This window comes from Rhinichthys klamathensis, unplaced genomic scaffold (assembly GCF_029890125.1).
Source record: "Rhinichthys klamathensis goyatoka isolate OS25496 unplaced genomic scaffold, OSU_Roscu_1.1 h1tg000208l_1, whole genome shotgun sequence".
NCBI classification, from domain to species: Eukaryota; Metazoa; Chordata; class Actinopteri; order Cypriniformes; family Leuciscidae; genus Rhinichthys; species Rhinichthys klamathensis.
Window position 1 is genome coordinate 827994 of NW_026606733.1, and position 26298 is coordinate 854291.

Consider the following 26298-nt stretch of genomic DNA (forward strand, 5'->3'; position numbering starts at 1 on the left):
ACAAACTTGCCCTCCCAGAAAGAGAGAGAGAGAGAGAGAGAGAGAGAGAGAGAGAGAGAGAGAGAGAGAGAGAGAGAGAGAGAGAGAGAGAGAGATGCAAATTACACAATTTTGACCATTATCAACTGGTTTACGGGAAAGATGACATTTGTACTTGTACAAGAACTGACACTGCAGTATGACATACTCCTACATTCTTCGTGGGGCTAGGAACATATTAATGGAATATATTTTTATTGTATCATTTATTATTATAATATTTAAAAATATATATATTTGGGGACTTAAGGGGTCAGATTTATTTAATTTTATTTCAAATAAATGCTGTTCTTTTGAACTTTATATTTATCAAAGAGTGCTGAAAAAAGTATCGCAGTTTCAACAAAAATACTAAGCAGCACAACTGTTTTTATAATTTATAATAATAAGAATCTTTTTTTCTTTTTTTTGGACAGCGAATCAGAAGATTAGAATGATTTCTGAAGGATCATGTGACACTGAAGACTGGAGTAATGATGTTGAAAATTAAGGAATAAATAGCATGTTAAGATATATTAAAATAAAAAAACAGTTATTTTAAATTGTAATAATATTTCACAATATTACAGTTTTTATTTTTTTATTAAAAAAAATGCAGCCTTGGTGAGCTAGGAGACTTTTTCAAAAATATACTGATCCCAAATATTTTAACGGAAGTGTATATGGCAGAAAGTTGTTTAACATTTGAACTATATTTTACACATTTTTTATTTAATTTTAGGGTTGTGGATAGATCATTGCTTACTGACTGATTCAACAGGATGATTCACTGAATGTTTGCAAACGTGATTTGCACATTGAAAGTGGGAACTTGTGTCTGTGAAGATCATTTCTAGGACTGTCCTTTTCAATTACACAACTAATGTTTGTTTTAAGTTGTTTTTGATGTGCACTCTCGTTGCACTACAGATAACATATCTTATGTTGATGAAAGACAGCTCAGCTTTAATGTTCTTTAATGTTCTTTAAACATAATTTTAGAAAGGATAACAATTTCGGCTACCAAACAGAATTTAATTTGAATACATTTATTATTAAAAAAAATAAACACCATACAAAGTGGCATTTTGCTTCTGAAATGATATTACAAATCGCATATTTAATTGTTAAATTTGGTGACAATTTCTGTATAGAGAGCAGTAGGCCTATAGTAATAAATATAATATAGCAGCACATATAATGCACATAATAGTGTGTGTGTGTGTGTGTGTGTGTGTGTGTGAACTGTCCTAGAATAGTGTGTGTGTGTGTGTGTGTGTGTGTGTGTGTGTGTGTGTGTGTGTGTGTGTGTGTGTGTGTGTGTGTGTGTGTGTGTGTGTGTGTGTGTGAACTGTCCTAGAGTAGTAGGAACTACGATAACATAATTTTGTCCTACACGGATGAGATTGTGTGTAGAACGAGAATGTACTTTGAAAGTCCAGTCTTGTAGTAAGTGTGCTATCGTCTGTCCGCATAAAAAATAAAAAAATAAATTCAAAAGAAACGCGTTTGTCGATCATGACGAATCTCACGCGCATATCCGGGAGTTTGCATCGTTTGACATTGAGAGTTTGTTCAACCTTACCACTGCCTTTCTTCGGGAATAATGTTTCATATTCACACAATATCACCAAATCTGCAACTACTGTCAGATGTTTTACAAGAAAATCACGTCACAGAAGCAGTATCAGACATTACGCCTCATCAGCACACCGAACTCTACGTATTGGATGCGCGTCGGGGTTTTGGGGTGATACTGCAACGTCAGGTATTTAAATTAAATTACTTTACTTTATGTAATTTGACATTGGTTATAAGTTATTTATCCATCTCTGCATATTTTAGTTCTTGACAAGAACGTACACAAAACAAGCGAACTAGTTGTTTCCTTTACTGGCCACTAGATGTCACCAAAGCCTTTTCACACTTTCTAACCTCCCTGACGCCAAACTATTTGTTGTTTGACTTTTACTGCATTATATTAAATTACATCAAAACAACCGTGAATCTGAAAACAAATAATTAACTACTAAACATTTTCTTCCAGCTTGTTCTCTAGCTAATTTTAGTGGACTTATGTATGTTCATAACGTTTAACAACCACAAATGTCCAAATATTTTGGTCTTTGAACGGCCTCATGTTACCACGATAGGCTATAGTTAAAAAAAAAAAAGTAAAATGTTTTGCTCATAAAAGTATGCTAGTGCAATGTTTATCTAGAAGAAATGCCACTTTGTTTTTGTTTTTAATTAATTCATTTTTAGGTGTCCAAATAGCCTACTGTTTGGGCCAATTTTGTCTTGATGAAATTGTGTAAAAAGCACCATCAAATCTCACAAAATCTCTCCCATGCAGTTCCTCAGCTCATATATGGTGGGAAATTGGACTTCCTTGTGTTTGATTATCTGTCAGAAATCACCATGTCACTGCTCTCAGCAGCCAAAGCTAAAGCACCTGTAAGTTATTTATACCTGATGTGACCCACAAAAGCTTTTGTTGGTGTACGGTAATAAAGTAAGGGTGATTCTGTGACATTTAATAATATTTTTGACTTAATTTGTTAATTATGATACACACTTAGATTAACAATGCTCCCTTTTCTTTAAGAATATGGGATACGCTCCTGATTTCGTCCTTTCACTCACCCCATTTATTAAGGATATCAGCAAAAGAGGTAAAGTTATGTTAAGTTATGACAAGAATGTGACTTTTATCCAGACACATTTTTTATTAGATTAATGAATGTTTTTATGGGTTTTATTGTGTTATGATTATTTTTATTATATAATATAACATGCAAAAATGGTTTATCTTTATTCATAATATTTTATGGAAATACTTTTTAGACTGAATGTCTTGTTGTCATGCTGTTTTTCTTTCTTCCTGTAGGCATTCGCGTGGTCAGTAATGCTGGAGGTGTCAATCCTCTTGCCTGTGGAGCAGCTTTACAGGAAGTAGTTAAAAAGGCGGGACTTGACTTGAAGGTAGCTGTGGTTACTGGCGATGACCTGATGCCAAAGGTAATTGAACTTTAGTTTATTTATGCTTATGCGATGCATGGGCATTTACTCGCTTCATAGGAACTGACATGTTGACATCACATGACCAGCCAAATACTGCTCTTTTTATCTCAGTAACCCCCTATTATTGGACACTTTCACTTAATATAGTCATGACTGACTGCAAATACCCACAGTTCTACAAATCTTTAGCTTTTTCCTGATGCTACAGCCACATCACTAGGTGTCAGTATAATCTAACGTGAAAGCCATATCTGATAGCCAAATGATACATCACAACAAACAATACAGTTTTGAATGCACCTTAAGGAGATTTTGTATTTAGTGTCTTAGCATCTATTATTCAACACACATTGATGAATATTTAAGGGCATCATATTGACTAGATATTTTTTTTTTTTTTTTTTTTTTTTTTTTACAAAATTTGAATAATACTTATTCAGTATATATACTTTATTTCAGACTTTCTTTTTATCAAAGAGTCCTGAAAATGTGTTATTAGTTTCCACAAAAATATTAAGCAGCACAACTGTTCATCATTGATCATAATAAGAAATATTTCTTGAGCATCAAATCAGCATATTAGAATGAATTCTGAAGGATCATGTGACACTGAAGACTGGAGTAATGATGCTGAAAATTCAGCTTTGCATCACAGGAATAAATTACATTTGAAAGTAAATTCAAAAAGAAAATAGTTATTTTAAAATGTAAAAATGTTTCACAATATTACTGTATATTTGATTAAATAAATGCAGCATTGGTGAGCTTAAAAGCATTAAAAAATCGAACGGTTGAGTATAGTTAATACTTTAACACTACTTATGGGTAAAGGTGTGTATTACCCCTGGGAAGCACCAGCTGTAAAACATTACTCTTATTGGAAGATTGCAATTTCATTGCAACAATTCTTATGGGTTTGTTCAAATTCCTAAACTAAGTATGAGTTATTACTATAGCCATAGCACTAATACTATTATATCCTCTACCCTTACTTAGGAATTTTTAGACAGTGTTGAAATCTTTCCTGTGATCTTTTGGTTTGTTGTGTATCCTAGAAAGACTCTTTGACTGAACTCAGGATGACTGATTCAGAGGGAAAGAAACCACTTCCAAAAACCGTTCACAGCATGAATGCGTATTTTGGGTAAGAACTACAAGTTAATTACAACGTGTCATTGGTCCTGTCTGTTATTCATGCCTGGAGCTGCACTGGTGGTTTGAGCATATGAGATTCAGCTTTCTCGTGTCTGTATCTCTCAGCGCCCTCCCCATTAAACGTTGCCTGGATCTCGGGGCTGATATTGTTGTGACGGGACGCTGTGTGGACAGCGCTGTGGTTCTTGGACCGCTGATGCATTCTGTACGGTTTGTCACGCAGGAGCGTTCTTCAGATTTCTTGTACAACAGACATTGTGTAACAGACTCATCAGTAACTAACGACGAGTTGGTAATTTGAACCTTCTTCATGAAAACAAAACCGAAACAAGTTACACACCAGCAGCGTATCTTTTCAGAAAGAGCTAAGTTTACTTTAGCTTCTACAGGGAGAGGTCCAGACTTTCAAAATCAAAAAGAAATTCACATTCAAAGTTTTCTTGTTAAGCTGTTATTGTTGTGGTGCTTTTAACAGTATTTCTGTACATATTTGGCAGTATTCATTCACAAAAAGTGCATATTTTGCATCCACAGAACCTCTTCTCAGTCTAACATTTGAATTTTTAAGACAAACCTAAAGATTCCTTGACTTTATTTAATTTTCAAAAAATATATAATTAAAAATCTTGTAAATATATATTTTAATGTTTTTAAAATAAGTCTGTTATAAATAAGTGTATACATAATTTATATAGCATGTTGACAAATTCTTATTAGTCTTTGATGTTTCATTTTATGTTTTTTCATTCTTAGTTGCATTAGATTTTCATTATTGTAATTTATTTCAAAATACTGTAAGTAGTATATTTACACATAAATATATATATATATCAAAACCAAGATTTTTTTTTAAATAAGTCTCTCTTAAATGCACAAATTATTTACATAAATCTTATTATAACATTTGTCTTTTAACAGTTTGCCTGGGAATCCAATAACTATGACCTGTTGGCTGCTGGAAGGTACTGTTGAATCTGTGAGCTCTTGAAACACACACACACACACACACACACACACAAATACACACACTGGTGTGAGGTGAACATAAGGTCAGACAGTCATACATGAATCATTTGTTTTTGTCGCGTGTTGTGAAGGACCTTTCAGTGTAAGAATATGTATGGTTAACCACATTTATGTTATAAGTCAAGGTCTGTTCCTGTTTTGGTTACCATGAAATTTCATGAGAATTTTTTTTCTGTTGTAGCCTTGCAGGTCATCTGATTGAGTGCGGTGCACAGGCCACAGGGGGGATTTTCACAGACTGGCACACAGTTCCTGACTGGTAACAACTCAAAATCTGATATATTCATGGCACATTTAAACTCAAAATCAAAAGAGAAAAATTCATTGCATCGTGAGTGACTGTTTCATGACAGCACTTTTTCCTCCATAAATTCTCATTACAGTCAGTTATCTTGATGATTCTTTGATGTTTCACTTTTATGTTTTTCTCAGAGGCGGACAGAGTACACAGCTTTGTTACTTGAGTAAAAGTACAGATACCCCCTTGCTAAATTTTACTCAACTACAAGTAAAAGTACTACAGTCAGATGTCTACTTAAAGGTGCTCTACGTAACTTTTAGCGGCCTCTAGTGGTGATGTTTCAGATTGCAACCAAATTTTACAAGAGCGCTCGTGCTCAAACTCATAGACAATACCGTCTATTACGCAAATATCTCGGCGAATACTTGACGGATTCGGCGAGCACCGAGCTCGTTGGGACCATATAGTCGAGCTGAAAAGAACCATATAAGTTCCATAGTTTTTGGTGGTGTTTAGCAGAATATTAGATATTAGCAGAAAACCATCGGGCGCGCTGCAAAATTGCGGACGCCGGTGACGTCACGATCTCAGAAGAAAATCGCTCGTATCTCTGGAACGCAAAGACCCAGAGAGCTCAAATTCGGGGGAGGAGGTCCCAGGGGAACCCTTGCCCGAACGCTAGAGTGGTGGGCCTCGGGGATGCCCCCTACCGGATCTGGGACCCCCGATTTCGAACAGCTATAACTCGGGGAGCCGGGCGAGTTGGACCTCGGGGGTGGGCTCGTTCGAAAGGCCCCGTCCAGCACTACGAACGATTAGAGTCTTGGGAATATTGATCAAAGATTGACTGAGATATAAGCCGAAAAACGTGCGCCTTTAACCGGACGAAACTCCCTGACCGTAGACTGTATATAAGGAGAGAGGCTCGGGAGCGCGCATGCACGTCACATCCGTTGGATTTCGCGGTAAATCCGACCCGGAGACTTCACATAGAAATAGGAATACTGGCCTTCAGAGGTAAAAGCAAAACCCGACAAGTGGATCATTGTAATGTGTGATTACAACCCCTTCACACACAGACAATAAAAAAGGATTCATTTTAGAAGAAAAGTTCCATATAGCACCTTTAAGTAAAAGTACTGAAGTACTTGTTTTTAAAAGTACTTGAGTATCAAGAGTACAAGAGTAAATTTTCTAAATATTGTATTACTACTGCCACAGTGTCAAGTCATCTTCATTTATATAGCGCTTTTAACAATGTAGATTGTTTCAAAGCAGCTTTACAGAGATAAACATATAATTTAAGGTAACAGAGATTGTTTTGGCTTTATAGCGATTCTTGAATAATGTTATTTCCAGCTAAAGTTAGTTTTGATTGATTCACTTCCGTCGAAATGATCATTTGTTATTAAATTAGGGGCCGCTAAGACGACACCGTTCTCTCTAAATAGACTTTAAACTGAACCTGTGATAAACGCTGATGGCGTTCACATGCGCGTTAAGAATTGATTCTATAGTTATGTGTGTTCGAATATATGTGTGCAGGTTTGTAATTCCCTACAAACCATGCCTAAAAAAACTACTTGTCTTTGCCTATAAATTTGATACAGAATTTTATTTTATCACTTCGGGGTAGGTACGCGAACCGTGCTTACATTTATGTACAGAAACGTCCTACATGGAGTTATGAAAAATGTTAATGTTAATACCTTTGATAATCTAAAAGGAATTGAAAGTTAATTCAAGTCATTTTCATCTTTTTACCATGTTGCTTTATTTAACATTTCTCACTTGCCCACAAAGCAATGCACAATGGCAACGCTCTGACAAACCTCTGCTAGAGTTTTAATGGATTTTTTGCACCCACATTTGAACCTGTTTCGTCCATGGTTTCGTCTCTTATCTAAATCTGACCATGGAGTTGACTTTGGCGGAAAGCTGAAGGTGATTGCTGATAGGCTGTCCCAATCAGTGGCGCCTGCACAATCCAATCACGTTTGAGAGGGAAACAACAAATTGAGGGTTTCCGAGATTTTTCTTTTTTCCTTTTTTTTCTTTCTTTTTTTTTTAGAAGTAACCGGTACTCACGGTTATGGATAGAAATGTAGTGGAGTAAAGAGTACAATATTTGCCTCTCAAATGTACTTGAGTAAAGTCATGAGTAATCCCCAAAAATGATACTCGAGTAAAGTACAGATCCCTCAAAATTGTACTCAAGTACTGTACTCAAGTAAATGTACTCCGTTACTGTCCGGCTCTGATTCTCAGTTGCATTAGATTATCATTATTGTAATAACGGACAGAGAACTAAGGAGAACTCGGGTCCTAAGTACACAGAGCAAAGTAAAGAACTAATGAGATAATTGATGAACCAACAGGTTAATGGGATGAATAAACAGACAAACTGAAAACTGTCAAACAGGCAGTGAAGGAAGACAGAACCAAAACACAATGAAACATAGCCAAAACAGAACATAACTGACTATAACTGTAACATACAGTATACTGTATATATACCTGAATGCAGTATTTCATACTTAATTTCATTAAGACATCATATCTTTGCTTAAAGATTGTCATGAAAATAATGTCACAGTGCCAAAAAATCTGATAACACATTATTTTACAATGTCCTTGTTACACGTACTTACTATTGTAGTTACTATAACTTGTGCATAATTACATGCAACTAACCCTAAACCACACCCTAATTCTAAACCTAACCCTATAGTAAGTACATGTAGTTAATTATTGTTACTCAGTATTTAAATGTACTGTAACACAGACACCTTAAAATAAAGTGTAACCAAAAATCCTAATGGTCCAGAAAAAGGCTTTCTTCTCTTTAAGTAAAATACAATTTGTTGTTAATTCTAATTATTATGTGCATTCTCATTTGATTTGCAGGGATAACATGGGCTTCCCTGTGGTAGAATGTTCTGCTGATGGTTCATTTACACTGTCCAAACCTCCAAAAACCGGTGGGCTCGTTTCATTTGGTACAGTGGCAGAGCAATTAGTGTATGAGATCGGAGACCCACAGCATTACCTCTTACCTGATGTGACATGTGACTTCTCCAATGTCACCATTACTGAAATCCCAGGTCATTATTTTTTTTTAGTCAGCTTTTACTGGATCTTACATGCATGGTTGTTTCTGATACTCTGGCAGTAGCATATTTAAAATTATTAATAATTTTAATATTGTGGAGACAACTTTAAGCAAGCCGAAGCTCGTTGGTGACAGTAGTTATCTCCAGGAGAAAGTCCTCACGCAGTGATCAGATTGTTGTTTATTATCTCTAAATATCTGACTCAGAGACGCAGCCCCATTGATTTTACACCAGTTGTCTAGACTGGCTACCTAAGAGCCGGTTCCAGCTATCTGCTATAACCTTTACAACCTCTTCCATTTAAATGTTATTTTCTTTATCACAAAACAAACATTTTATTTGTCCCCTAAACTTCCATCTCATTGTCCATGTAATCAGTAAGCTAACAGTACAGTATGTACACTAGCTTGATTTGATCTTTTGTGGAAACATTCAAAAATGCTGAGATCAATATGTTACATGGGTATTTTTAAGGGCTGATATCTAAATGTGATATCTAAATGTGACCAATAGCTGCTATATATATAAAAATATCACAAGACTGATGAATTTAAATGAACATTTATTTTATTTTTACTCGAAACCAAAACTGCCATAAATTAAGATCACATTATTTTTATGAAATACTCACATTATTTTTATTTAATTATTATATATTTTTAAATAAATTATAAATATTCATTATTTATATTTACTTTATTACTAATGCTATTTCACTATGACTTATTTTGCCCTTCTAGATGTGGATGGTGGAGCAGTGAAAGTAGATGGTGCCAAGGGATCACCTCCATCAGGTGACTACAAGGTAAACCTTTCCACCCAAGTTGGTTTAAGTCAGTCATTTTAATTCATTTATTATGCAATAATCAATAATTAATAAATAAGCTTTTAATAATAAAAAAAAAAAATTGGTTATGGTTTGTATTTTGTCACCTCAAGGTTTGTGCCACATATGTAGATGGGTTCAGGGCGACTGCAGTTTGTCCTGTTGGTGGTCCGAGAGCTGTGGAAAAAGCCAGAAGAACAGCAGAGAGTATTATCAAAAGGTTAAGGCTTTACTTCTAGTGATTTTGTATGTCAAATACTTAATATGTAATTCATTGTTTAAAAAACAAAACACATTTTTCCATTGGAATTGGCAATACAAGTTGGTATAAGTTAGATTAAAGGACAATTCATATAGTACCCACAAACGCAAACGAATGCCGACAAATACCAGATTACAGTACGTCACTTCTCAGACATTCCACAAACCGACAAACGACGACTGAACATGATCAGTTGGTGAAAACAAGTGCTGACCAACGGCAACGGACGCCGGCAGGGGTAACACACTGATCCGACAAAACCCAGACAAAGTGTCTGTTTCCATTGGTTTTGGCGTGAATTGGCCTTTTGCCAGTCAAGAATAAATTTCCTAAAAAAAAGTTACAATACAATGTTTTGAAGTGTTTAAAAAGTGTATTAACCCCCCTCTAGAGCTTTTAATGCATGATAATATGATATGAAATGAACTGTGCACTCTTAAAAGAAAAGGTTCTATATAGAACCATAAAGGGTTCTGTCAGGTGCTTCATAAATAGTAGTTTCCCGTTATGGGATCATGTTATAAATTTAGTTTTAAGGAAAAACACAATAATTTTGGTCAGAAATCGTTCGTACCACTCTGTATCAAGTGCTGAGGAAGCCTCCGGAGCTAAAATTAGGCGTTTCGTTTCCATCATGCGCTGTTAGTGATCGACCAATCCCAACAGACTGGTCCGTCTGACCAATCAGAGCAGAGTAGGCTCTCAGAAAGGAGTGGTTTAGAGAGACTGAATCTTTGAAATACCGTTTTCAGACTCTTTGAAAAATGAGGTGATGTGAATTGCATATTATGAGAAAAATAAAGTGTTTTTTGACCTTGAATTCATGTAAGCCTATTGTAGGAGACCTTCAAAACAAACCTTTAAAATAGCACTTTATCTGAATTTTATGAATTAAACAGCTTGTAAATATACTTTACCACTAGAATGAATCGAAATAACCCTTTAAACATGCAAGTATTATGCAATAATATTAGACATTTCTCCTTATATAGAACCTTTTTGATATAAGGGGCACTTCAAATTGAGTTAAGAACCCTAGGGTTTTATATAGAACCTTATTGAACCTTTTTTTCTAAGACTGTAGCACTTTATGCTGAAACATCATCTTTAGGACCCAGCAAATTTTCAGTCAGCTGGGTTTGGAGGACTATGCTGAAGTCAACATTCAAGTTCTGGGCGCTGAGGACACATATGGACCACATGCGGTCAATAAAGTAGGCTGTCTGTTTCTGTTTTCCATTCAAAATTGTGTTTAACATCACAGTCCGTTTACAATCAGAACAAATAACCTACAGTTTTTGAAGGCTGTTCTTTATTGCGCAGGGTCTTCGTGAGGCTGTGGTTTGGATGGCCGTCCATCACAGGCAGAAGAAAGCGCTAGAGTTTTTCTCCAGAGAGGTGGCACCAGCGGGAACAGGCATGGGTGAGTTACAACCTCAACTCAATCTTATCCTACTCTGTTTCCACTGTGGTTAAGCTCACTGTTCATTTAAAGCTGAAGAAACATTTAAACATCTTAGGTCAGTATCTTATTTCTTTCTCTCTCCCCTCTACAGCTCCAGGACTCACAGCTATTGTGGGAGGGCGACCAAGAATGTGAGTGTTAGTTAGTAGTTCTTTAAGTACCAAAAACTGTTTAGAACTTTGGATAAAAGTGTACCATGAAAAATGTTGTATATGTCTTATTTCTCTTTCTAGATCACCAGTTCTGAAACCTTTCTTTTTCCTGCATCCCAAAGCAGATCTGGAGGTATTACCTTTTTTTTTTTTTCATGATAATACAATTATTTTTTTTAACATTTACTATTTTATACTATATATATATATTTTTTTTTTAAAGAATCATTCAAATACCATGTTTTATGAATATGGTAATACAGTACCATAGTATAGGGTGAATTCAGGCAAATTGGCTCACAATTCTTATTGAGATGAATGGAAAAAAGTGTCCCGATTGACCTGAATTCATGCTACATCTAAGTATCTGATATCATCATCACTGTATGTTTTTTTTATAAGGGAACTGATACAACAAAATCAAAATGTGCATTAAATTAAAAGGTCATTCGATATGGATTGGACAGAATATGCAAATGGCTCACTTAAAATATACATATGGATGATTGTGTGAATGAATGACTCTTAATTGTTGATTTCAGGTGCACATTCATGTGAATGGGGAGCTTGTGGAGACACACAGAGAGGTGGTATCAGACACTTCATTAGCAGAAAGACATGACCCCTCCCTCCCCTCAGAAGAATACAGAGGAAACCCCACAGGTACCCTGCTGATTGTATGTGGGATACAAAATGTAAAGTGAATAGTTCACACAAATATGATTCTTACACTACCTGAAACTTACTACTTTAAAAGTTTAGGGTCAGTACTTTTATTTATAAATTGATCAAAAGTGACAGTAAAGACATTTATAATGTTACAAAAAATATATTTCAGATAAATGCTGCTCTTTTGAATTATTGACTAGTCATCAAAGATTCCCAAAAAATGTATCACAGTTACCACAAAAATATACCACAAAACAGCACAACTGTTTTCTTTGATAATAAACATATTAATTAATTACAATATATTATAGTGATTTCTGAAGGATCACGTGACACTGAAGAAGTAATAATTTACATTGTAAAATATATTCAAATAGAAAACAGTTATTTTAAATAGCAATACTATTTCACAATATGGCTGTTTTTACCGTTTTGTTTTTTTTACCAAATAATTGGTGAGACTTCTATCAAAAGCATTAAAGAAATCATACGGACTCCAAACTTTTGAACTGTAATCTACACCATCTTTTTACCTTAACGTTGAAAAAGGAGTTATTTAGCAAGGTGCTCTTTTCCGTAAACTGAAAAAAGAAGGTTGTAACCCCGACTGTCGCGCTTTGGGTGAAAGAAGTCTGAATATGATATGGATAATATCTTTCCTTTCATTGACAAGTTATTATCTGCATCTTTTTCTTAGATAACATGCTTTATTTGCTTCCCAGCACTAACGTTTTTTTTTCTCCAAAATTCTTCCCAAATCAGCACATTGTGACTAATCCTTTTTAATTAATGACAGACTCTTGTGTATCAAAACCGTTTCTTTTCGCATGGAGGTAAGCATGCAGTGTTTGATATGACCTACTTCAAGGTGGAAGTGGATTGAATGTTTGAGCAACAAACTCAGCTGAAAGAAATAGGCTTAAGTCTGGTTTTAAGGGCCAATTTGATTGTTCTACCAAGAGAAGGTTTTATAAGATCCCTTGCACCGGAATCCAGTGCTGCTTGTTTTCCCAGAGTTCTTTGCCAGAACACTACAAAGGTTGTGCCTTTCAGAGAGCCTAAAGCAGTGTTTGCATGAGTCTCTTTATCTATTTGCCACTTCTCAGTTGCCGCAAGCAGCTAAACCCTTTAAATGATCGGAAACACCCTTTCATTGGATCTAGCGTTTAAACACGCAAGCATAGACTGTTACGCACACACTCGCATTCATTCACAAATATGCAAGGGCCATGCACACAAACACTGAAGGTCTTAAATACAAATGAACACAAAATAAAGCTTTTTTTTCTTTTCTTTTCTTTTTGTTTCGCTCTCCTTCCCACTCAAATGGACAGACAGACGAACCTGGAGCCACGGTGATTAGAGCATCACAGAGGGCTGATTGTAAGAGAGGCTTCTAACGTTACCGCAGCCCAAGGGCATTTTTACGAGACAGAAAAACTGATTAATGGGGATGTAGCCAATGATAACCGCCAAAGAGCTGTGTTGAACTCCAAAAGAACCAACCATCACTATTACTATTGATAGTTCACTCAAAAATGAAATCTGTATTTCTTTCTTCTGTGGAACATAAACGTTTTGAAGAATGTTCATGCTGCTTTTCTTTATGCAATAAAGGGGCATAACAGCAAAAGCTCCAAAAAGTACATGAATGCAGTCGTATACTGTCTTCTCAAAGCTTAGCTTTGAATGAGAAACAGACTGAATTTTTGTTATTATTCATAGAAAATCTTGAGCATCTTGGGCATTCTGCTTTAAACATCTACTTTTGTGTTCCACAGAAGAGAGTTAGTCATACAGATTCGAAACTTCATGAAGGTGAGTAAATGATGACAAAAAACATAGATACTTAACATTGGGCTTTTTAGACATGGGACAATAAGCAACTACTCACAACATCCTAAGAACCACATTGCAACAACACCCTGGCAACCACCCCAAACACTGCAGCGTCATAGTGGCGTGTTACATTTTCTACAGTAAAACATACACTACCATTCAAATGTTTTAGGTTGGTACGGTATTTTCATGTTTTTGAAAGAAGTCTCTTATCCTCACCAAGGCTGCATTTATTTGGTCAGAAATTCAATTAAAACAACAATATTGTGAAATATTATTATATTGTTATATTTTATTATAATTATTACAATTTTATATATTTTATAATGTAATTTATTCTTGTGATGCCGAAACAACTAAAATTTTCAGTGTCACATGATCCTTCAGAAATCATTCTAATATGCAGATTTTCAGCTCAAGAAACATTTCTTGAAATTATCAATGTTGGGAAAAAAAGTTGTGCTGCTTAATATTTTTTGGGGAAACTGTGATACATTTAGTCAGATTCTTTGATGAACAGAAAGTTCACAAGAACAACATTTATTTGAAATAAAAATCTTTTGTAACATTAGAAATGTCTTTACTGTCATTCTTTTATCGTTCTAATGCATCCTTGCTGTATAAAAGTATTAATTTCTTTAAAAAAAAAAAATCTTACTGACCACAAACATTTGACCAATAGTGTAAATGGACATTTTAATTTGCTCATTCCTATTTAAATAATCAATCAGATCAAGCAATCTGTGAGCTGACTGAGAGCAAAATGGACTCAGATGCTCGCTGTTAGTCCAACCTGCCAACTGCTGAATTTAATTACACTGAGAACAAAATTGTCTCTCTTTCAGATCTGCCTTCTGGGCCACATACCTTCAGACTGGAGGATTTAGCATACACACGCAGTGGAGACAAAGGGGACTCTGCAAACATTGGTAAGTGTTTCTCCATGTGTTTTCACACGCAGTGAATAATATTTCCACGATGAGACAATTTGCTTATTGCATGTCAATGTCACACCAAAAAAGCCATTCTGGCTATAAATGCTGTGAAAATGCTGGGTCAGGCCATGTTCTCTGACCACAAACCACGAATCACAGCCCACTGTCTGCAGCCCAAAAGGCAACACTCTCTTGTGATGTGGCAACTTGCCCTAGTTTTAACTTCATCTTCAATGTGACGGGTGGTTATGTAGACTGTGAGTCTGGGTTTTTTTGTTTTGTTGTTTTTTACATAATTTGTTAGCTTTTCTCATGTCGAAATAACATGTCTATATCTATCTATCTATCTATCTATCTATCTATCTATCTATCTATCTATCTATCTATCTATCTATCTATCTATCTATCTATCTATCTATCTATCTATCTATCTATCTATCTATCTATCTATCTGTCTGTCTGTCTGTCTGTCTGTCTGTACATTATTATAAATAAATAAATGCATATGCAAATGTAGAGAAATTCTGCTAATCTATGACTTTTTGCACGTGAGTTGTACTGGGAACATAAAACGACTAAACTTAAAATCCACTGTCATGTTTTTAAGCAAAGTAACAGAGTTTTTTTTTAAAGTTACATGAATATGGTAATATCATTCAGCATGATGGTATAAATCAAATATTTAGGATAGATGTCTCACATGTCTATTCCATATATCAATAAATCTGTATGTATAACGTCTGTGTTTAGGGGTTATTGCAAGACACCCACTGTATTTCCCCTACCTGAAAAAGTTTTTAACTGCTGAAGTTGTGGAGCAGTATTTCCAACATTTGATCAGAAAGGATCCGACCGATGAACCCTCCGTCATACGGTAAGAAGAATTCCAAAAATGTGCTAGCAGATGTGCTTTCAGTGGTGAAAGAAAGCACAATAGCCGATCTTTTAAATAAACGATAATCATAAAACACAATATAATACTTTGTTAGTAGTCTGTTTTTAAGGAAATCATTACCAGTTGATGTCTGAAGCTGTAAGGAAATTAAAGTCACACAACATAAACATTGTAACACTTTCATACTGAGCTTCTCAACATCTGCAGCCTGCACAGCTTTTTAAAGACCTGTGTGTGTGTGTGTGTGTGAGAGAGTGCATACATGCAAGCCTCTTGTTTTATGGGTTGGGGAAAACGCCTTTGGTGCCGCTAATGAGGACCACCTCATGCTGAGGACTGACATGTCTAGATGCCTGTCTGTATGAAAGTGTGGTGTGAGCTAATGCACAGATGTGTGAAAACCGGGAGGTGATCTCAATTAAAATAATGTATTTCACATGTTTGTGGTGGCTTCCAGGTACGAATTGCCTGGCATTCACGGTCTGAACTTCATTCTTCCAAACTCACTCGGAGGGGGAGGGGTGGCGTCTCTGCGCAGCGACCCTCAGGTAACACACATTCATTCAAACAAACTCGCAAAATGGACACAGGCACAGTGACTTCAACCAGTGTGGCTATTTTTAAAGTTTCATAGAAAAGGTTAGCACAAAAAAAAAAAAAATGAAATTCTGAGGAGAAAATGTATTTTTAAAGAAGAAAGCAGTTCATATTTGCTATGTGATTACTTGATCAAGCTATTTACAACCTTAAGGAAATGGCTCGAAAATGTTTTCTCACCCTTGTGTCATTCCAAACATGTATGTCATGATACAAAAAAGTAAGAAAAAATACCACATAGTGTAACATTGTGTTTTTAGTGTTACTAAAAATGTGTTATTCCGCAGGGAAAAGCCTACGGGCAAATGCTGCTTGACTACAAACTGAGAGGCCTACCTGATTTGAAATCAATGGTCGATTAAAAACGGACAAAGACTGAAAGATGCCAGTGGTGTGTTGAGATTTCACATTTTTAAAAAGTGCTTCAAATGGATAATGTCAAAGAATAGTAGTTTTATAATGTTTGAAAATGTCCAGATGGATTATATTATGAAGTTTGTATAATGTAAACAGTGTCTTCCGTTTTAGTTTGTGTCTACTAACAGTTTCCAAACTGTTCAAATAATTCCATGAAATGTGAACTTTTCAAACACATAACTGTGCCTTTAATCATTCTGTTGTAATTATTAAGCATTAAAATGTTTTATTTTATCAGAGTAAACAAAACAAAGAGCCAATCGAAGTTGAATGCGAGTTTTGTCGGGTCGTTGTTGAACATGCAAGCACTTTGATATGTAGTGAATACATTAGAGAACGCCGTACTTCACTTAGTTGTGTTGAGATGGCCACGTCTTACAGGCGACGGCAAAACAATAAACCCTTGAAGTCCCCATATACAACGTCCTCTCATTACCTCTGACCCCTATCGACACAGGAAGGCAGAGAGCAAAAGGCTTTTCCTCTTCTGATGACTGAGTTCGTGTTTACCGTTGAAGATATACGCATGTACTCTAAGGAAGAAGAATTTGCTTGAATGCCACAGAAAAAACCTTTGTAAAAACCAAATCAAGTGCTCATCATTGAGGTATTTGAATGATTGTAGAAAATGGCCCAAACTCTCATACTTCATGCGTTTTTATTCACTGTGACGTTAACACATTCTTTTATTAGGTTTTATGGGAAATCGTTCGAACTGCGATGTTTTGACCCGCATTGGCATGTGCTAACAGCATGATCTTAGCAGCACAGAGTGATCAAAAGGAAGTGGAAGGCGAGACATGTGAAGAGTTCATTTGTCAACGGCCGACAGACAGATCCAGCAGTTCCTCATTGTGCGCTTGCAGAGCTTCTTGGCTTCGTCTCAATGCAACGGAGTGTCATTCACAACAAACACATACACGGTCGGTCACATAAACTGAAATCACTCTCCCTCAAAACTCGCACATTTATCACAAGCGCATTCAGCTGTCACATGCAGACTTTGGGATGCTGGGGTACAAAACAGGGAAGGAAGATAAATGGCTTGTCATTTATCACCCGCTATCTTTCAGCGCTCCACTGCTGTTCAAACAAGCAACAGCCCCGAGAGAGCACCAAGTAATCACTAATCCCTCAACATTCAGCTTTTGCCCTCACTGGGACACCTTTGTTACCATTCTGACACTGATTTCTCCTCCTGTCCATCATCGCTCTCCCACTAAACTAAACCTCAGGGGGAGGGTGCAGCTTTAATCCTTTCCTTTATCTCTGAGTTAAGACTGTTTTGCATCATTTTGCTACAACGTTTACCACTTAATGTCCTCTTAAGCTCAATGTGGGTTTTTATAAACTTTGCATTAAGGATTGTATGGAGCTGGGCTATTTACAAGACAATTGGTTGTTTACATTCCATTGACACACTCTTAGTTAAGACCATTAGGTGCTATTGATATTCATTAGTAGTGCTGCTGAACTCATGGTGAATTCAATCCTTTTCTGTTTTGGAAATGTGATGGCTACATTTCTGGGGACTTTTTATAAAGTGCTGACATGTGCTCTCTGTCTGCACGGCCCGCTAACTGGTCTATTGGTAAAAGGAGCTCTTGTTTGGTGCGGTCTGGGTGAATGTATTGAGGACTTTAATTATTGCCACATGGCATGAACCAGCTCTCAACTTCAAACCACCGTTGGCCAAACTTTCTGCTCTCACTTTTTCCACATTCATCTACCCTGCCCGTACCTACATCAGAGAAAATCCAGACGCTGCTGGAGCTCAGACATTCAGTTGAACTAGTTTATTTTGTTCATTTTCGAGCAATAGCCATAAGAATAAATTAACTTGATTTGAAAAATTACTATATATATTTACACACAGATGTATGTATGCATGTTTAAATATATATATGTATACAGTATATACATACATGCATCGGTTTGCGTGCATTCTTTCTACAAATTTTTTAAACATCTTGTCTACAGAAAAAAAAAAAAAAATGATGCGTTAACCAGAACTTTACTGTAAAACTTAAACAGTTATAAGCATTTCTGGATGCATTCTGGTGAGTTTTACTTATAAAATAATAGGCTATGCATTGTTTTACATGCATACCTATATTTTACCGTAGCTATATGATAAGGTATCTTACAGCTAATCAATTATCAGGTTTTAATCACATTTTCTTTCGTTTACATTTTTACAGCTCTTCAATAGCGTATCAATAGTGACCAATAGTCATTTCAGCTAACGCACTGACGTCATGCCGGACCGCTGCTCCTTAGAATAAAACGAAGCGGGGAAAGTGAAGCCTGAGCAGCACTGCAAAATGTTAGATTCTCTTGCTCTACTGTTGGAGAAAACCTTCCTACTTGCACATTTTAACTTTTTCAGAACCACTTCATCTAAACAAGAAAGATGCACAAAGCGTCGCGAGGAGAGCACTTATTTCCAGCGCGGAGATCTTTTGGAGGTTCCTCGCACTTTGTTTACTCACTTTGGCATTTATCTCGGTGACAACAAAGTTGCCCACCTTATGCCTGACATACTGCTGGTTCTGACCAGCAAAACATCTCAAATCCAGAAAGTAGTGACAAACAAGAGGTTGCTTCTCGGCGTGATCTACAAGTATGCATCAATACGGGTCGACACGGTGGAGGATTTTGCCTTCGGATCCCCTGTTTTGCTCAACACAATGGATACTACCCTGAGAAAACAGCCGCTGGCCGCTGAGGAGGTCGCCAGAAGAGCGGAAAAACTTATCGGTCATATTCCGTATAGTCTTCTTTGGAATAACTGCGAACATTTTGTCACTTACTGCCGCTACGGGACAGCGGTCAGCCTGCAGACAGACAAGGTAAACGAGATTGGATTCCAGCCCGTTTTCTTTTTGAATCGACGAGTCGATACTTCATATCAATGGCCACTATAAAAGATATAAAAGTTAATAATTAAATGTTGCCAATTTCTTGACTTTCTTCTTTGCATGACGCACATTATTTAGCAAGGTATGTTTAAAATAGGTTTAGCAAAATCAATAAACATAAAATGAAATGCAAAATTTTGTATCGATAAGGAAAAAGTTACAGGCCTAGCCTATTCTATAAAACCTTATTTCTTCACAAACTTAATTCATGGCTAAATGGATTAAAGTGTTATTACATTTTTGTCCCACTCAGAATAAAAGGTAGCTACAAAAGCTGTCACTGGGGCGGTACCCTTTCAAAAGTTACACCTTTTTTTTCATAGCCTATAACCTAAAAAAAAAAAAAAACGTTTATGTGGCCACAAAAATAGGCTGTGTTTCATTCTATTTTATTTTTTCAAGGCTTTTTTTTGTTTTTTACAAATTTGTTTTTTCAATTAAAAAAAAAAAGTTTCCTTATTAACCTAATGTTTCATGTGAACTATCTAAAACACGACTTTTCATAAAATAAAATATATATTTTAAAAAACCTTTGACTGGCATTAATGAGGGTCTAATAATATTTAAAAACAAATTAGGCTACAATTAAAAAAAAAAGGTACAATCACCTATATAGCCTACTAGCATAGGCTACTGTTGTTAACTTTAAGCCCCTAAAAATATCATAATGACTAATTATACATTACATTTAGGAAGAGGTGTAGATATTAAGCTTATTTTTTTGTCCGAATAGGCTAGAATTCTATGAAATCTTTAAGATTCTAAATGCCAGATTGTCGCAGGGTTGGATGTTCCACCGACCACTTTAATTCCAAACTTCCATCTCCAGTGAAAACGTATTTTCACGTCATTTGGCTGACCGAGAGATTTTCGGAAAATCTGGGTCATTTTAGCGCAAAAACAACAGCTTCATTCAGTGGCAAGTGGGTTTGGGGAGATGTACTCGCCCAGAAAAACATAGCAGCACCTTCTCAGATGCGAATCACACTTTGCTTTTTTTGTTTGTTTGTTGTAGTGCTCTGAATCTCATCTATCCCATCTTTCTTTCATTCAACAGTTCTGTGAATGTTTCAAATCAGTAATCCGGGACCAGAGGAGTGTTCTTCTGACCACTGTCATCGGAATGCTTTCCATGTTTTTTCTTGGAATAGCGCCGTCCACCGCACTTCTAACCTTTATCATTCCTTTCATCTTGTGGATGGCTGGATAAGAGACACTTCAAGTCTAAACCCACACGAACTAGCCTATTTAATGTATCAAAAAGTTTGTGGTTTTTTGCTGTAGCCTAGAATGTGTCACTGCGGCTGTTGACATTCAGTTGTATTTTTTCGCTATTGATAACTTAATCTTTTTCATTCTTTTTACCTTCATATATTAACATTTTATATTGTAAATTTTGTATGACCTTTTATGAAAACATACTGTACAATGTTAACAAGTTAATAAATGTCAAATCAAATGTTATATTCTGTGATAATAGCACAAATATATCAATTTTCTTTCGAGAATTTCACGAAGAGCCTTTAACATCCGTTAACCTTTCCATTGCACAAAACGTTCTTTAGTGGAAAAGGGATCTTTAAATTGTTATTATTATATTGTTCTTCACACTAAGAAAAAAAAGGGTTATTTTAAGAACTGTTCACTGAAAGGTTCCAGGAGAATGTTCAAAATCCTTAAAGGGATAGTTCACCCAAAAAAAAAAAAAAAAAATTCTGTCATATCAATTACTCACCCTCAAGTTGTTCCAACCCTGCATGAATTTCTCTCTTCTGCTGAACACAAAAGAAGATATTTTGAAGAATGCCGGTAACCAAACAGTTTTGGCCTCATTGACTTCCATAGTATTTTGGTGCCAACTGTTTAGTTACAAGCATTCTTTAAAATATTTTCTTTTGTGTTCAGCAGAAGAGAGAAATTCATGCAGCTTTGGAACAACTTGAGGGCGAGTAAATGATGACAGAAGTTTCATTTTCGGATGAACTATCCCTTTAACGATTATAGGTAGGCTAATTAATCTGCTCCATGAGCTTATAATAGCTTATTATCCAAATTTAGATTTTTAGAATACACATAAAACCTACGCTGGAGGCTGCACCTGCATGAGAGACTGTTGCTAACTTTGCTTAATGCTGGACATTTACAGAGAGTTTGTCCAAATCCTGGTTTTCAAATGCGGTGTTAATGATGACTAAAATATTAAACTGTAATGAATTGTATCGTGTGTCGGTAAACGTTACATCCCTACTTGTATCCCTCAAACTAGAGTGAGCTTTGTGACCCCTTGTAAATCTTTAGTGACCCCAGGGTTGAGAAACACAACATGGGGTGCCCAAAATGGTTCTTCTGTAGAACCCACTTTTGGAACCTTTATTTTACTGAAAGCATGTAAGAATGAACATAATTGAGACTTTTTAATTACATTAATTGGTTACACTTTATTTTAAGGTGAAGTAGTTGCATTGTATCAAATAAGTCTATTAATTAAATGTAAAAATACATGTTACGGTTAGGCTTTGGTTTAGGACTAGTAATATTTACTGTTATTACTATATATGTAGTATGTAACTACTTCATCTTAAAATAATGTGTACTTAATAAAAAATTATTTACATCTATATTTGGATTTGTGTTTATTTTCAGATGTTTGCCAAAGAAAATGAACACCAGTTGCTTCAGTCTTTAAAAAAAAGTACAGTTTACAATTACACTTGAATTTTTACAATTTAACTCAGTGTTAACAAATACCTTTGGTAATTGATGTTTGCCTGGTGAGGCGGCATACGAGTTGATTTTATTGGTAACACATTACAATAAGGTTTAGTTTGTTAATGTAGTTAACTATAAAATGGTTATGCTTTACAATAATTTGAATGCATTCACTAACATGAATTAACAATGAGCAATATTCATACATCATGCAAGTTCAAAATGTTCATGTTAGTTCACAGTGCATTATCTAATGTTAACAAATGCAACTTTTGATCTTAAAAAATGTATTTGAAATGTTAAGATTAATATTAAGGTAATGTTCATTGTTGGTTCGTGCTAACTTTAACATGAACTAACAATTAACATATATCGCTTAGTTAATAATCTTAGTTAATGTTAATCTTAACAGTACATTTTTTAAGATCAAAAGTTGCATTTGTAAACATTAGATAATGCACTGAGTGAACATGAACATTTTGAACTTGCATGCTATAGGAATATATTGCTCATTGTTCATTGCAAAATTACTCCTTACTGTAAAGTGTAACAATTTTGTTTAACCAAGGAGAATCTTGAAAATTTTTAACAAGTCAGTTATTGGTTTTAAGGACTTACGATGGCATTGCTGCAAAATTTGTTTATACAATCAGCAATACACCTTCCTTTGTTCCAGATATAGAAAATATTAGGCAATTTTATCCACAAAGGGTGAGAAGGTCTACAGAGTCATTGAGTAACTATGCTTTGTTTGTTTCATTTGGGCATGTGATGTACTTATTCTGGAGCTTTTTTCTGAAAAAAAAAAAAGCCCTGGGTTTGTAATCCCCCCTCCCCAGTCTGCCCCGACTGGGATAAAGCCAGCAGGTGCCAGACCTTCCAGAAGCTCACCACTTCTCCAGTGAGGATGTTTCCCCTACAGTTCCTCAGCCTGTTTAATATCGCAGTGACCACAATCTTTGAAGAAAAAAAGAAGCAGCAAGTGGTCCAACATGACATCTCCATTTATAAAAGAGGAGATCTACTAGAGGTCCCTCGAACTCTCTTTACACACTTTGGAATTTATCTGGGGAACAACCGTGTGGCTCACCTCATTCCTGATATCTTGCCAGTCTTGACCACTGAACAGAAGGCCCTTGAGAAAGCGGTGACTAACAACCGGCTGATTTTGGGTGTGATAGCAAAAAAAGCGAGTGTCCGCGTGGACTCAGTGGAGGACTTTGCATATGAAGCAGAGATTCTGGTCAACCATATGGACAAGGTGTGCAGTCGGCCACCGTTCACCGGAGAGGAGGTGGCTAGAAGAGCTGAGAAGCTCTTGGGCTCTGTGGCTTACAGTCTGCTGTGGTACAACTGCGAGCATTACGTCATGTACTGCAGATACGGCACCAGCATGAGCTTTCAGACCTACCAGGTGAGATGTTTCAGAAGAGAGAGAGCAAAATCAGAAGTCTGTGATTAGCATGTTCAAAATAAATCTACCAAAAGAAAAAAAGAGGTTAATTTCATGTACTCTTGAAATAACTCTGATATTTGCAAATCTTCAGTATTATTAACAACTTTAATATTCAGTACCAAATTAGACTTTCTTGGGTTGCTTTGGTAGAGTATATTTGTGACCATAAGACCGTGCCAACATCAATTTATGTCATCTACAAGGACTAAAGGAAGTAAGGAGTCTTTTAAGCATTTCATCTCTCGCTATGTTGTTACTTTAAACCAATTAATGCGCGAGGAGACTGCGGAGGACACTTGTATTGACTAAAAAGTCTTGAAATTAGGATAAAAACATCTTTAGCTTATGAACGTATTGCAACATCACTAATTCCATTTCAAATGGAATTACGCACAAAAAATTAGGTTGAGAAATGTAATGTGATTGAGAAATATTAATCACTTTTTTGCAAGACATTGTTGGTGACTGTGTAGGGTTGTATGAGTTTAGACTATTAGACCGTTAACATTAGAGGTGATTTATTCTATTTATTTATATTTATGATTCAGTTGCACCAGTTGGTGTTGAGCAAGAATGTTAATCTGCAGATTCCAGGCAACATGCAGTAATCTCCTTGAAACTATTTGCATACACACACATCATCTCTCTTTCTTTTTTCAGTCTAAAAGATGATGATATTCCAACAGCATGACAAAACTAACCACTCTCCAACTGTGGTGGATATGATTTTGCCACAAGAATCTAAAATATAAGCTCATTAAAGGACAACTATTTTGTTTTTGTTTTGGTAGGCTCTCCAAATGATCTGTTTTCCATTAAATTGAAATGAACCATGGAAATCAGGAAATCTGTGGTGGTACTTTAAAAAAAATGCATTTATAAAACCATTTGGGAAAATTCCACCAATGCAACACCAAAGAAAGTCATTACTGTCTGAGCTTTCTGTTTTAAAAAAATTAAATATGTTTAATTGAATGCAAATGCAAAATTCTAAACTTTGTAATTCTTGTTTTCTCCCCAACAGTTCTGCAAAGCTGTGCGCAAGATTGTGTGCAGCAAGACAAGTTCTCTTCTAAGTTTTCTGTTGTGCTTGTTCATTATGTTTTATCTGGAATCTGTGTCCATCTTTGTAATTTTACCCACAGTTTTCATCCCATCCACTATTTGGATGGCATCCTGAAGCTGTGTCAAACAACTGCCTGGAGACAACAGGATATTTTTTGGATTTTAAAAACATTTTTATTTTATTTTATCATTGTTCATTATTTAGTTCAACATGCTTCATTATCCTAAAGCACATTTTGAGCATTGTATAAAAAAAAAACACACACACGATATTTAATACTTATCAGGGCAAAGAAAACCTTTCGATTAAACCTGTGATCTTTCCAGTTTTGTCATGTTAATAGCCTATCAGATAATTTATTTTCATACTGTATGTTGTGACTTACAATAGGCCTATTGCCATATCAGTATTAGGCCTATTAATTAAAGGACATTTAAGTTTTTGCCTGTAAATGTTGTCTATTCATGTACAATTAATGTATAGCCTATACTGTATATATTTTTAGAGCCTACTTAAAGGTAGCTACTTAAAGAATGTCATATATTTAGGAAAACCATGGTACTCAGTCTAAATTGTGGGACACTTTTTGCCATTGAGATGGCTTACTAGAAAAAGTTTCCCAATCAACCTGAAATAAATAAATAAATAAATAAATACCATATAATATTTTTAGCATAATTCTCCCAGATTTTCCTAAGAATTTAGATTTCCATGCACTATTTTTTTTCCCTCTTTAACGTTATTTACGTAAATGTAAGTTGTAGATCAAATGCAGCCCTACTGCAAAAACGCCCAGCTCGTTAGTTGAAAACACGACCGACCGTCAGGTAAATAGCGTTTGTCGTGTAACGTTAACAGTAACAGTTAGTCAACAACATCGAATCGTCGTCGATCATCAAGTGTCACACAAAGCTATCCCCGTAATTTAGGCTACGTTTATTAATTCCTTTATTGTGTGGCCAAAAGGTAAGAGAAGCGGTTTAATTGCATCAGTATCAGTTTGAACAATTCCAGTGTCATTTTTCACGAGAGCTGATAAGTTAACAGAAGTGTGTCACACATTACTCGCATCATACTATTATTCACTCACAGCTTGGTATATAAAATATATTCGACTAAGGAAACTTGTTTGGTTGACCCTTTTGCTTCCCGCTCGTTTAAATGGTCTGGCTGTTCTGTTCTGAACTTTTTACCTCAAAATCCTGACATATATTTTTTCGTTAAGACTCTCGAAGGTTTTATATAGGAGTGAATTGTTTTATTGGTTTATACAGTTTTATTGGTGTTTTCATAAAAAATGAACGTTAAATTCGTATAAGAACGTATATTTTTGTTACTTGACTGACAGGTCGATAGTTATGATGCTAATTGTGTTTGCTAGCTGAGATAAGCTGCGTTCCTACGCGAGCCTTAAATCTCACACTCGTCAATTGCCATTTTATCAATAAATATAGATATTTGTGTGTAACACCTTACCGTTTTTCTACTTAGTACTTATCTACAGATATACAC

General features: G+C 35.6%; 3 protein-coding genes across 4 annotated transcripts; all 3 read left to right on the forward strand.

Moving 5' to 3' along the window:
* The first annotated feature begins 1377 nt into the window (after positions 1 to 1377).
* On the forward strand, positions 1378 to 16825 carry LOC130096895 (uncharacterized). Of its 2 annotated transcripts, none has more exons than XM_056263584.1 (20): positions 1378 to 1786; positions 2375 to 2475; positions 2627 to 2693; positions 2909 to 3039; positions 4098 to 4186; positions 4303 to 4489; positions 5116 to 5159; positions 5405 to 5482; positions 8372 to 8568; positions 9318 to 9382; positions 9517 to 9623; positions 10777 to 10879; positions 10989 to 11088; positions 11222 to 11261; positions 11364 to 11415; positions 11825 to 11945; positions 14636 to 14719; positions 15476 to 15599; positions 16078 to 16168; positions 16505 to 16825. In XM_056263584.1, the coding sequence occupies exons 1-20, from the start codon at positions 1537 to 1539 to the stop codon at positions 16577 to 16579; spliced, it is 2106 nt and encodes a 701-aa protein (XP_056119559.1). In that variant the 5' UTR covers positions 1378 to 1536; the 3' UTR covers positions 16580 to 16825. The 2 variants fall into 2 exon arrangements, with proteins under 2 accessions (XP_056119559.1, XP_056119560.1); XM_056263585.1 differs by having other exon boundaries at positions 1379 to 1786; positions 4303 to 4402.
* Positions 16826 to 18816: 1991 nt separating this feature from the next.
* LOC130096907 (lecithin retinol acyltransferase-like) lies at positions 18817 to 20859 on the forward strand. The gene is made up of 2 exons (XM_056263597.1): positions 18817 to 19486; positions 20613 to 20859. The coding sequence occupies exons 1-2, from the start codon at positions 18959 to 18961 to the stop codon at positions 20763 to 20765; spliced, it is 681 nt and encodes a 226-aa protein (XP_056119572.1). The 5' UTR covers positions 18817 to 18958; the 3' UTR covers positions 20766 to 20859.
* Positions 20860 to 23106: 2247 nt separating this feature from the next.
* On the forward strand, positions 23107 to 24943 carry lratb.2 (lecithin retinol acyltransferase b, tandem duplicate 2). The gene is made up of 2 exons (XM_056263599.1): positions 23107 to 23678; positions 24745 to 24943. Exons 1-2 carry the CDS (start codon positions 23172 to 23174, stop codon positions 24898 to 24900), a joined length of 663 nt encoding a protein of 220 aa, XP_056119574.1. The 5' UTR covers positions 23107 to 23171; the 3' UTR covers positions 24901 to 24943.
* The last annotated feature ends 1355 nt before the right edge of the window (positions 24944 to 26298 follow it).